This window comes from Ochotona curzoniae, unplaced genomic scaffold, assembly GCF_017591425.1.
Source record: "Ochotona curzoniae isolate NIBS_2020 unplaced genomic scaffold, NIBS_Ocur_1.0 contig_3037, whole genome shotgun sequence".
In the NCBI taxonomy this organism is placed as follows: Eukaryota; Metazoa; Chordata; class Mammalia; order Lagomorpha; family Ochotonidae; genus Ochotona; species Ochotona curzoniae.
In genome coordinates, this window is record NW_024465699.1 from 3144040 (window position 1) to 3157460 (window position 13421).

Sequence of the window (13421 nt, forward strand, 5' to 3'; positions counted from 1 at the left end):
CATCATAAAGAAACCAGTCACCTCTCCACATCTGGCTTGAGAACTGAGCGGAGATTGAAGCTATTTGATAGTTAAAAAATGATGTATGCATTCTGATGCAACTGTCCAATGTATCCTGGGTGTAAAAATATCCTTTCCAAATGATTTTAGCATGTGGGAATTACTTCCCATAAAATACACTGATGGAAGATATTGCTAAAAGCTTTCAAGCAGGCAGGATAGAAAATTAAAATAAAAGATCTAGCCTAAGGCAGAAACTATTTTCTGGTCAAAATGGTCACTGTTGAGACCTGTGGTCATCGGATTTGAACACGAGGACTAACATCAAAGAGGTGGAACGCTGAGTGCTGGGGGCAAGGCAGGTGATGATGTGGTCCTGCCGAGTCCCCAGGACTCAGTACAGTGTGGCTGGGATTCTGAAGAGTAGATAACAAGGAGGTGTTGAGTCAAAGCTTTTAGAGCAAACATGTAAAATGGCCAAATTCACATGTGAGAATGCTATCTTGAGCAAGGGTAAAGAGCAGGCAAACGCAGAGAGGAGGCCACAACAGCAGCAGAGAGCCAGACGGGCAGCATAGGTCAGGCTCAGCTACAGGAAATGAGCTGGGGAGACCAAATCCAGCTTGGGACATTTTTTGGGACACGTGAGAGAGCCGAGAAGTGGGGCATTAGTTCCTGCACATGCAACAGCACATCAAGACTAGGATGCCAAGGCTATCAGGTGCATGTAAGCTGAATGAGGGTTCAGATCACGAAAGGGGCTGAGGCAGGCTATGGAGGCTGGGGAGAGTAAGGAGGCAGGGGCCTTCATCAGCAGGCCTGAGCAGCAACCAGCTGAAAGAAGTGATACAATCACAAGTAAGTGAGGCACTGGGAAGAGGCACCCCAGGCCAGCTGTGGCCATGCAGCTATGATGCAGTAAGAGCAGCGGGCAGGAGCTGGCAGCACAGCAACAACAGTCCTGTGGGCCAAGCTGAGATTACTGATTTAAGCAGAGCAAAACTGCTCATGGGTCCTGGATTCCTGGAGAAGTAAGAGGCTGCAAGGACACCAGCAAGAGTCTGCACAGAGGACGGAAGGCAGCTTCATGATGATGTTGCACGTAACAAGTGGAGCAGGAACTCAGAGGCAGGCCACACAGCTGACGAGGGGGAGGACTGGTTCAAGGCACTATTTGTAAGAGTTCATCTGGCTGAAGCAATTGGTGAGTGTATACCGCAGTGCTACAGGAAGAACTGCTCAGCAGACCTGATCAGGAAATGGATGTGGGAGTGACATTTGTGCAGTGTGCTCTGGTACAAGCTCTCCTAAAGTGGGATAGAACTCCTTGGCCCAGCCTTGAGAGCTCATGTGTGACTGATGCACCTACTCTGGCGGTAGAGTTCGATGAATCTCTTCTGATACTGTATTAGCTCGGCTCGGCTGGGCACTTCATCAATCTTCCGATGCAATATCGCGATTTCTCGATTTCTTCGAGCCTAAAGGCAAAAGGATAACACTATTTGGTAAAAGACCTCCTGTGCCTCTTGCGAACCACCTGGGCTCCTAATCCCACTCAAGCCCAACACCATGTCTTAGAAACTCAGGAGGAGAATTCTGTCATTGGCTTGAAGTCCCAATCTCAGCCACTGTCCAATATACGGGAGGAGGTGAAGCTGGGAGCTGAAGGCATTAGGTGAATGGACCAGGAAGGAAGGTTCTGGATGGGAAGAGAAGTCTGCAGCCAACCCAGCAGGCCCCAGAGAACTCTAGAGAAGCCAGCTTCCTCATTGCCAGGCAGGGACTGGGGAAATGCAGCATGCTTCTTAGCGTCTCTGCTGGTCCCGCACGATTACATTGCTGGGCACTCCTTGAATATCTTTCTAGCATCCGCCCCCTTCCATGGCCTGGAGAAATGGATCACTAACTCAATGCGGAAAAGCAAGCTTCCTAGGCCCAAACAGGGTCTCTGTAACTATCCCTAGAGGGAAAGCTGTATTCCTCCTTTAGGACAAGACTACACTCCCCACAGGTACTCATGCTTTAATTCCCGTCTCTTTCCAGTGAATCTCAATTTGCTCTTTTTACTGTATCTTTAACCTTCCCTATCTATGAGCTCCTTCTCATCAGTATGTGAGAATATTCAAATTCCTCACTCCTAAAACCCATCACCTTTCAGCAACTAGTTCTCTCACTCTCCCGTGGACAGCTGCCCCTCCACTCATCCCTCAGCCTGCTGTAGTCCGGCTTCTCCCCAGCGTCTCACCAAACTGCTCCTGCCAGAGTCACTGCTCAGGGTCACCTCTGGTGGGCAGTCCTCAGCTCCTGGTTCTCCTGACTTTCAGCAGCGTTCACCATCTGTTCCTGGAGGCCTCTGTTCTCATGCACACCGCCCTCCCAGCTGCTCATCCTCACTAAGGATTGCCTTTGTCTCTGCCCATTCTCACACACAAACTCACCAGGATTTAGGGCTTGGGCCGCCTAGACTTGTTTTGAGCCCCAGTCATCACTACACAGAGAGAACACACAAATCTCCAGCCCGAGCTATTCTGGGGGGTCAGCTCCAGCAACTACTCACTCCCTGGACATATGTGTTAGGCTGAGGACCCTAAGTTTTAAAAGCTTTAAAAGCTCCTAGTCATTTTTTTTTTGGGGGGGGGTGTTATCTTTTCTTCTTCAAGTAAATATCAAATACACATATTTGTGTCAGAGATCTATCACCTGTGATTCCTTTTTCTCATGGCTGACACTGAATTTCATTTCATAGCGCCAACACGTTTCTTCCTGTGCGCTGCCAGGCAGTACCTAAAACAAACCCTCAGCAAGCTACTGGTCTTACTCCAGCCTTGCCCCTCGGTCTGAAGCTGCTTGTAGTAGGTAATTTGTACATGCCTTCTGAGTAGTTCGATGTATCTGTACATATCCTGGTTCTCAGCCAGCCAGCTCTCAGAGCATGGGTCCTCCCCTTGCTATGCCAAGGGCTGACAAGCACCAAAATGATTGCATGATAAGCACCCAGTCTAACCGTTACCGAATACACAGCTGTACTGTCCTAATCTGGTTCCTATGTCTATGCCTGCTTCAAAATTACTACAATGTCCTCGCATTAAGATTTAGTTTGACTCATTTGAATTTAACCACACAGTTTAGCAAAGTAAGCAGGAGCTGTGAAGAAAGAAACAGGCTCTTAGTGGCCCTGACGCCCCAAGAATCGATACAAGGCTGGGCCAGAGTGTAACACAGGGCGACTGTAGGTTGCCAAGCTTTTACAATCATGAGATTTCAAAATGGGATTTTGACTCTACATGAATTTAGTTTCCTAGTGACTTTAAAGCCTATTCTTGAAGTCACTCTCATTCTGGTTATATGGGCAGTTCGTGTCAGAACACAAGAGCTAGATAAGGACACTGGAGCTTGGCTCTGGTTCTTACTCACTGCTTGACCTTAGGTAGTTACCTATCCTGATTCAGAAAAGGGAGGCCAGGAATGCATACTCTCCTCCTCGGTGCGGATCCAGTCACATGGCCAGTCGAGGTAGAACGCGGTATGTTATTACTGAAATCTTGAAGCACTAAGTTACACTTCAGGTAGAAGGAAGACTAGCAAATAGCAGGCCTGCCGGGCTTCCGTTCTTAAACGTGGAGATGTTCTGGATCTGTTGCGGGATATTACTCACCTGTAATAATCGGATCTTGTAGAGCTTCTCTTTCTCCATACTGTACTGCCTGTCTAGATCCTCCTAAGAATAGGGAAAGCCGCAATTAGCTAGGAATAGGAAACTTCGACTCTTTGACACAGTCTTTGGAACCGGAACGTATTTTTACCATAGATCTTCTACTACGAGCACTTAGATTTTTTTTTTCCCAAGTTCAGGGCCTGGGTCCCATCTCACATGAAGTCCTTTATACTTTCACATCATGTAGTAACTATCCTTTCTGGATCTAGACATTCAGATTTGTGTGCCATCTCCCCCTCTCACACACAGCACAACACCAACGCTAACATAACACCAACAAAAATAGATGACGTCCTGAGACTGTGTTCTTGGAGAGATGGTACTTTTCAATGTTTGTGTTTAAAGCTGCACCATCTAGTCACACAGCCACAAGCCACATGTACCTACTCAAATACTTTAAATAAAATTAAAACAAAATTCAGTTTTCTGGTTGCAATGGCAGGGTTTCAAATACTTGGTACCAACATGCAGCAAGTGGCTACCACACTGGGCAGTGCAGAGACACAGCATTGCCTCCACCGCGGGGAATCTGCTCCATTGCACTGCTGTGGAGAACAGCGAGACAGTACGCCAGCCTGAACTCAATGAGGTAATCACCATGCAGAGAGGTCAGAGGTACATATGTGCTCACATGCACACTTCCTCTCCCTTCCTTTCCCCATAGCTGAGCTCCCAGTCCGAGTCCAGAGCTCACTTCCCTGCTTCACAGGAAACGCAGGGAGGCAATCCTTGAGGAAGGCGTTGTGGAGAGTTTTCGTTTCTGCATCCTCTTCCTTTCCCACTTCGTCCCTTTTTAGGTTTGCTGGAATGCCGAGCGCAGGGGACAGCAAACGACAGCCTGTGATCTGTGCACTCTCTTTTTCTACATCAAGTTTTGATGGAACACAGCCACGTCAACTCATTTCCGTACTGACTATGAGAACTGCTGTAGAACTGGGGCACAAGGCTGAATAAATTTACTGCCTGGATCTTAAGCAAAAGAGTTTGCTGACTCTAGTGCACACCACAGGAGGCACCCTCCAACCCCTCAGAGCCTACGGGTTGTGAGCAGCAGTGAAGCCAATGCCAGTCCCACCTGCTTCCTCACCTTCTCAGCTTACACTCCATCAAGAACAAAATACCCACCAGGATGGTGACCTTCAGGGCCCAGCCTGTGAGACACGGCCTCTTAGGGGCCAGGAGAGTGAAGTGGGAAAGGGGACCTGAGCCCAGGTGAGGAGGTGGCTACAGAGAACCTCAGAAGCATGATACCCCACATGGGAGACAGCAAAGCTTACTGCCACACCTCAGAAGATACCACATGTGGAGATGGGCACGTACTTACATTGCGAGTCCTTGCGAGGTTTGCGGCACCAGGTGGCTCTCCATTGGATAGGGTCTGAAAAGATGCAGAAATAATAAACTCCTTTCCTGAGGCAAAGGCATACAGCAAAAAATATATCTGTGAATTTATATTAAGAAGTCGGCAGGCATGGGCGTGGCAGTGGATCTAAGAAATGCCTTAATGTTCACTGAGGACAGAAAGGGAGTGACGGTTACATGACCACTGCATTATATCTACCTACTTTTAAAATATTTTCCTTTGCTTAAAACAACAAAGAGAACAACAGAGACAGAGCTCTTTATTCTGCTGGTTCACTTTTCAAATGCCTACAAAAACAATGATAAGGCCAGGCCAAAACCAAGAGCCAGGAACTCAGTCTGGGTCTTCCATATGGTGGCAGGGAGCTCGGTACTTGAGCTATCTTCCGTTGCCTCCCGCGTGCACATTAGCTGGATGATAAGTGGATGCAGGACTGAAAGCTCAGCACTCAGACATCCCCTCCTGAGCCCCAGACTCTTAATATGTTTTAAAGTATTTATCAGCTGGCTTTGCTAAACTGTAGCTTCTTTTTGGAAAGTAAGAATCTTGGAGGCTAGCATGGTGGTGAACACAATGGCTAAAGCTGGCTGCTCGACTTCTGATCCAGCTCCCTGCTAATGGCCAAGGAAAGCAGCAGAGGATGGCCCAAGGCCTTGGGCCCCAGCATACACAAGGGAGATCCAGAAGAAACTTCTGGCTCCCAATTTTACACTAGCCCAGCTTTACCACTGTGACCATTTGGGGAGTGAACCAGCGGAAGGAAGCTCTTTCTCTGTCGTCCCAGGGCTCTGACTTCACATGATTTTCCTTTTTTTTAATGTTTGTTGCTAATGCCTTTTGGGAGTGGGACATGCCCTCAGGCTGGTGTGGAAGAAGCTGAAATGAGAGAACACAGGCAAAAGTTACACAGAAGATGAGTGGGAAACGAGGTCAGGTGTACCTAAAGGGAAGCAGAGGATAGGGTTAATGTCTCTGGCTGCTTTTACAGCACTTTCACCCCAACAAGAAGCCAAAGGACATGAATGAAAATCTAAGCAAGTTATGGGAGGAAAGCAGCCGAGAGGCAAATACTTGTATTTACAGGGCAGGTTAAGTAAGCTGGCCAGTCCCTGTGGGCCTGGGACGGCCTGCAGGCTGGTTCTCTAGGAACCCCTCGCTGGCCGGCCCACAGCAGCAGGGCACAGCCTGCAGGCTGGTTCTCCAGGAACCCCTCGTGGGCCGGCCCACAGCAGCAGGGCACAGCCTGCAGGCTGGCTGGTTCTCCAGGAACCCCCACTGCCTGGCTCACACCAGCACGGCACAGCCTGCAGGCTGGCTGGTTGTCCAGGAACCCCTCATTGCCTGGCTCACACCAGCAGGGTACAGCCTGCAGGGTGGCTGGTTCTCCAGGAACCCCTCACGGGCTGGCCCACAGCAGCAGGGCACAGCCTGCAGGCTGGCTGGCCGTCCAGGAACCCCTCACGGGCTGGCCCACAGCAGCAGGGCACAGCCTGCAGGCTGGCTGGTTGTCCAGGAACCCCTCACGGGCTGGCCCACAGCAGCAGGGCACAGCCTGCAGTCAGCTGTCAGCTCAGAGCTTTTACCTTTTCATCAGGTGCTCTCTCAGCTTTCAGGTTTTCAATTTCTTGCTGGAGTCGTGTCATCTCCTCCTTTAAAAGCAATAAAAGCATGTGCACAACTTGGACATGCAATGTGAATGTAGTCACTTAAATATTAGTTGGTCCAGAAGGCTTATTATTTCAATGAGTTTAATGCTAGCACAAAAAACCCCATCAGGAACTGCCTGTCTAGAACCCCAACCTTCATCCTGGGAACATCCTTTCTAGGAGTACCTATGCAGTTGTACCTGAATCTCTTCCGAAAGGATTGGGGAAGTGGGGAGTAATCACTGGGAAATAATATGAAGGAGGCATGTAGAGCTTTGTGCCAATCAGCCCCCCTGCCTCCTCATTTAAGTAGTCCTCAGCTCGCCTGGTGTCTCCTCTACCTTCCCGCCTGCCACACCCTTAAGATCCAGCTTCCTGATGGCTCCTGGTTGGGAGTGGCCTTCCCTTCCCAAAATGCACACAGAATTCCTGCCTGCTATGGCAGCTAACTCTGTCTGCATCACAACCAGGTGACTGGAGTCAGGGCTTGTACATGACACACAGGCATCCCAGGTTGTAGGACATCTCAGGCGTGGCGAGTTACCCTTTTCATAAAGGCCACCTGTCAACAAAATATGATGTGTTTTTCTTTAAAGCTCTGTGACGACTCCTTTCTCAAATACATTTGTTAAGTTAGAGAACGCTGCGTCTTAGTGTGCTCGCAACTTCAGGGTAGGTACATGACTACTCATCTAGCACATGCTGGTATCCTTGGAGGGCGCCAACCTTACCCCTCTGTCCACCTTCTACAGCCTATACACATCCACTTGGTTAACTAATCATGGACAGGATGCTATAAGACAACAAGGAAAGGGAGGGTGGGGCACCAGAAGGCTTTACAAAAGTCCTGGTTTGTCAGCCAGCACGAAAGAACACTTACTCGACAATGTGCCTTAAATTCCTGCTCCTGACTTTTCAAGTTTTCATTCATGGCCACGAGTGCTCTCAGGTTCTGCAGGATACTGAAAAGACCAAGGAAAAAAGACACAGGGCAGGCTGATAAGATTTTATGAATCACAGTTGAAAATGGACTTCCTTTTTAATTTCCTCTGTCTTCCTCCCAAGAGAGTCAAGTGAGTTCTCTGCAAATGATAATGACTTACATTCTACTGACATTTCAGTTTTCATTTATCTAAGTTCATTAAGCTGGATCCAAATAAACACACAGATCCCAGAGTAAAAGATCAAGGGCAAAACCAAACGTGAGTTCAGTGGCACCGGATGTATTTAGTGATGCCGATGACGCAACTAAATTTTAAGTTGTGCATATATAGTACTGACACTATTTTTAATACCCATTCTAAAAAAGGAAAAAGACTGTTTAAAGCCAGTAAAAACACTGTTTTGAGATAAAAATGACAGCACTTTGCTCCACACCATGATAAACAGGTTTCTAATTATAAAGGCAAGTGATTTGTGAGGACCTTTTTCTCGTTAAGAATGCCCATCAAACCAGAACTCCCTTGCCTGACACTCATTCTCTCTGCTAGGTAGCCCTGGTGGAGTCTACCAGCCAGTCTGCCACTAAAAAGTCAAGCATTAGTAAGTGCTTCTTCTGTTTTTTTGGGGGTTTTTTTTGTGTTTTTTTTTGTTGTTGTTTGGGTTTGTTTTTTTGGAGAGGGTTTCACATGGAAAACAAACAAAAACAAACAAAAAAAGCCCAAAAAACTAGACTACAGCCACTGTCTCACCCAAAAACAACAAAGACCATACCCTGATCCCAAAAACTCAAGGTTAAAAATTCGTGTGTTCTCAAAAACAGGTAAGGGAGCGAAGGAGTCCCTTCATCCAAAAGCCTTTTTGTATCATGAAAGCATGAAGAACACCTTCTGATTCTGCCCAGGAGGGAACCTGGGAGAATAGTGGCCCATGCAGCACGGCCCAATAGGAGCCTGAGAACAGCAGGCTTTCTGGGTGGGCGCCTGAATGCAGAGGACTTCCGTGGGACTGCAGAACCTGTGAATTTTGGCTGTTCAAATTAGATCACTAGACCTTGGCAGAGCGACTTTATTCAGAGGAAAAAGAAATACACCCTTAGTGCGCTCACCTTGGGTCAGCTTTGGATTCTACCTTCTCCAGGTCAGCTTGCTCTTGGTCCAGTTTCTCCCCGTAGGTTTTCAGCTGCAAGAGAGAACGAAGCATTGTTGCCAAAGACATGGCTGTACAGAAGAAAGAGCACTTGAATTTTCCTTCTGCTCGCACCTGAACCCCTCATCTGACAGGTGGCCCACACCCACTGGATTTGGCTGCTCCCTGAGAAAAGAGATGAAAATGGAAAAAGGGCATAGTAGTGGCCAGCAGAATAGAAAGGTCAAAGCCAGACCCTGTGGAAACTTTCTGCTGGCTAAACAAACCTCGGCAAGGGTGTCAAATCGCAAAGGTGAGTGTCTGAAAAGTTCAGAGTAATATTGATGGCAAGTGTCTTTTGGGAACAAGGGGCATCCAAGGAGAGTAGCCATGAAATACTTGTTATAGCTGTTAACAGGGGCAGGACTAAAACCTCTTAGCTTCTTGAATAAACTCTTTTTCTGAGGCAGAGACTGAGTTTTTTCTTTTTTCAAATAAGAAACTCTAAAGAAACTCGCATTTTAAAACATAAACTATGTAAAGTTATATAACACGGTAGAATCCTGAGATGCTGTTTTGAAAGAACATGATTCAAGCAGCTCTTGATTTTTAATACCTACTGTCAGGCGAAAAAAGAACAACCTACAAAACCATGAGTTATATAAAGAGATATATATCATATAGTACATATATAATCCATAAAACAATTTACATTTAACGTTTTGTATATCAGTAAAATACTTCTTAAAATGAGTCAAAAGAAATGAGTTAACACAGGTTGCTTCTGGGGAGGGTAACTGGACGGCTGGGGAGTGGGAATACATTCTTTCTATTTTTTGAATTTTCAACAAGGAGAATGTTGCTTGCTCCTTAAAAAAAAAAAAAAAAAAGGGTAAAGAAGTTCAAAGAATTCTAATTGAAAAAGGCAATGTCTGCTTGCTCCCAGTCCCAAAAGCAATGCAGACTGCTGTACCGGAACGCCAGAGCAGCAGGTTTCCTCGGGGTAAAGGTGGCCAGCAGACATGAAAGGGCTGGGAAGACTGCAGGGTGGGGTTGGCACAGATAGCAGGAACTGATTTGCAGCATTCCAACTGCCAGGCTGGCTAGGCAGTGAAGCTGGCATTCCTCCCGGTTCCCATTTATGTCTCCTACTTGTATCAGAAAGATGGCCCTGTGTGTCGGTGCCACTAGGTCATCCCGGAAGGGCCGAGGTTGCTAGAAAGCTAGGAGTCGGAAACCCTGGCATGAAGGGGGTCGGGGTACATATTTTGCTCAACCCTGGTCTGGAGTAGAGAAAGAGCCAGATCCAGAGGCTCACTTCTTCACAGGCCAAGCGAGTCAGCTCCTCTACATGGAAGTTACTCAGCATCACGTGCTGGACAGCTTCCTGTTTTTTTTTCTTGACGGGAACATGTCATTGCTCTCGAGAGAGGACTTAGCTGTCAGGCTGGCCTGCCTTTCTCTGGGGAAACAGGCTCCCTGCCTTGGTGCTCCCAGCTGCAGGAGGGGGCTGATGACGAGCTTGTAGTTGGAGGTGCCTGTGAGGAATTCCTGGACCAATACAAGCAACATGTGCAAAGCACACTCAACACTGGCTGCTGCTGTCACGACGAGGACAGAAAGCTAGATCACCGAGGTACTTCCCGCCCTCCACGTTTTCTAGTACAAGAAAAGGAGTCAAACATATTTTTAAATGTACAAAACACTTGATTTTGTATTTGATACAAAAAAAAAAAAAACCCAAAAATTTAAAAAACCCACAAAACAAAACAAACACCTCACTCTATTGGCACTGAGGTTCATATTCTAAGGCATACAAATGCCTTAGAAATTGACATAAAAATGTTTTGCATTTAACATCTTCCAGACTGTTACGCAAACACTGGTGCCTGACCTGGCAAACTTCATGGCATTAAAAGCAGCAGGGATTGACCCTAGGGAACCTACCACTTAGTCCCCAAGGAATGCAATCACAGAGCAATGTAAAGGAAACTGATCTGTTCAAAGGGAATGCAGGCATCCTCAGAGAAAGTGACAACAATATTTACTCTAATAGCTGTTCCAGTGTCTGCCTTTTGAAAAGCATTTTGATGACCCCTGAAAACACCAGCTCAAGTAGGAATGACCAGCCTATGTTAGTGTTACAACAAGGGAATAACTTAAGTACTATACACTGTTATAGGAACAGTCTGACACATGTCATGTGGCATTTTAGGAACTGAGGCACTGCTTTGGTTTCAGAGATGTCTTTGAAGATCTTGGCTTCAAAATGGCCCAGACTGTCTCAGAGCGAGGCCCTTGCAGAGAACAGCTGTAGCTGAAGACAAATGTAGCACAGAAACTCAAGGGAACCCTCCAAACGCTCCTGTCTTATAGGAGAAGGGGTGTGTGTGTGCCACACCTGGTTCCCCAGCCAACCCAAAGTGGGAGGTGGGCCTTCCTAGCATACTGAAATGTTGGCATACTTGCACCCTGTTCTAGAAAACAAACTGTACCATCAAATGTGCCCAAGCAGCCCTCTGCTTCAATCTCCTCCTGTAGGCCCCCCAACCCACACAGGAGATGGTAGTTGTGAACAAATGACATCACTCAGCTTCTCTCACCTTGCACAAGAAATGTTCTCTCTCAAAAGGAGCCCAGTGTTTTGGAGCTATTAACGAAGTGCAACCTGCTCCCTGAGGAGGAGGAGGAGGAGTGACCTTAGGGTTCTTCCTTGGGCCTGCCCTAACTCCCTGCCTGTTAGGCTGGCTTCGCTCGGCTTGCACAGGTACTTCCACTTCAATAGCTGACAGCTGTGTACATGGCAGTGTGGACAGTCTCAGGGCATGGGTCACACAGCACCCTGTGTGCACCATATACTCAACTGGACTGGTGTCTGAAGACAGAATTGCATCTCCCCCTAGACATCCCAAGAGCCTGATGACATGTGACATTCTGCTAGCGGCACTGGTCAAAACAATCCTGACAAAGGCCCACAAATAAGACCGGATCTGCTCACCTCAGTCAGCGTCTTCTTTGTGTCACTGTATCTGGACTGCAGGTTGGTACGATTTGCTTGCAGCTGTAAATTAAAGACAAATACATATGCTCCCATTTACTCCTTATAACCACAAGCATATGGACGGGATCCCCATTTAGAGATGTGAAAACTGACGCTTATTTTACAGATGAGGAAATAAAGCCCCAGAGCACTTAAATGACTGGCCTACATTCTCACAACTGACAATCGATGAAGCCCAGATTCCCATTCGGGTGTACCTGACTTTTCTGATTGGTTACAGTTAACCCAGGTTGCCTTTGCACGCACAGCACACAGACTACATTTCAGTACTCAGGACGCTATTCCAGAGTATGACTAGTTGGAAGATAACACTAGAGAGAAGAAAAGACTGAGGACTTCAACATTAACGGGAACAAAATGAATTACCTTAACTCTAAATGCACTTCTTTAAACTGCCGTTTCCCTCCCTGAAAATGCATGTCCTTATGTTGTCTGTGAACGCCTAGAAATTTGAAAACATTGCACTAAATGCTCAGAGTGTTTGTCTAAAGAGGAGAACTGGCAGAAAGCCACTATTAGATTCTTTCACCAGGGTCCACATTAACAATGCGCAATCCTAAGCTTCCTTTCAGTGATTACTTGTGTCACTCTTGAGTCCAGAAGTGTTGCGTCACTCTCACAAATTGTTTTTCCTAAATTATGCTTCCAGTCCCCAGTCTTCGTGAGTGAAGGCCTGATGTCAGGACGTGGTAAGAGAGAGGAAGCAGGCAGGCTGTGGCATCACCTTCACAGAGGATTTTGTTAACTACTTTGTGTACATGAAGGGACTTGTGTATGCATCAGGCTGGCCTTCCTAAGCCCACATGGGCTCCTCCACATGGATGCTGCACATGGGTCACACAGCACTGGGACATGAGAGAACTTTGCACGGAAGCAGTATTGGCCTTATCCCGTTGACCTGGCTACCTGGCCAGGGATTACTGCACATGCTGGTCATCCTTAATGACACTAACCAAGGCAACAGCCCTTTATTGAGAGATTCCGTGTGGTATGTCTGAGAAAAACTAGATGGTTGGTAAACACAGGTTCTGAACCAATAGCAAAAACAGACCTAAGAGTCAGGAGGATTGCCCACTGGCTGGACTAAGAGTGTGTGCCAGGACAGCCATTTGGAAGAAGACTTAACATGTGCTCCTGAGGCAGACGGAGGGTGGAAGTAAACAGGCACTTGTGCCGAGACCCTTGGGTCCTGCATCCTACAACAACCGCACACGATGAAGACATGATGGTAAAGAATTCCCAGCCTTGGTCATTGTTCATCCTGACTCTGTGATTATTATTATTTTTAAATTATTTGTCTATTTTATTTGTTCGAGGTACAGAGAGAAGAAGAGACTCAAGTTCACTCTTCTGTGCTGGTTTGCTCCTCAAATGCCTGCCATAGCTAGAGCTGGGCCACCTAGAGAGACGAACTGGGAACTGAATCCCAGCATCTGGCCCATCACCTGTTGCCTCTGAGGGTGTGCCTTAGCAGGAAGCAGGAATGGGCAGTGGAATCAGATCCTAAGCTCCAGACACTCTGATCTGGAATGCAGCCATCTGAAGTGGCGTTTTACTTAGGCCAAATAC

General features: G+C 47.2%; 1 protein-coding gene across 1 annotated transcript in view; it reads right to left on the reverse strand.

The window, feature by feature from the left end:
* CCDC93 (coiled-coil domain containing 93) overlaps positions 1-13421 on the reverse strand; it is an 85679-nt gene that overhangs the window by 13370 nt on the left and 58888 nt on the right. The window contains exons 13-19 of the mRNA XM_040979110.1: positions 11790-11852; positions 8772-8845; positions 7605-7686; positions 6662-6727; positions 5040-5093; positions 3656-3718; positions 1370-1478 (exon numbers count right to left, since the gene is read on the reverse strand). Coding sequence (XP_040835044.1) covers positions 1370-1478; positions 3656-3718; positions 5040-5093; positions 6662-6727; positions 7605-7686; positions 8772-8845; positions 11790-11852 — 511 coding nt within the window. The remainder of the gene's footprint in view (positions 1-1369; positions 1479-3655; positions 3719-5039; positions 5094-6661; positions 6728-7604; positions 7687-8771; positions 8846-11789; positions 11853-13421) is intronic.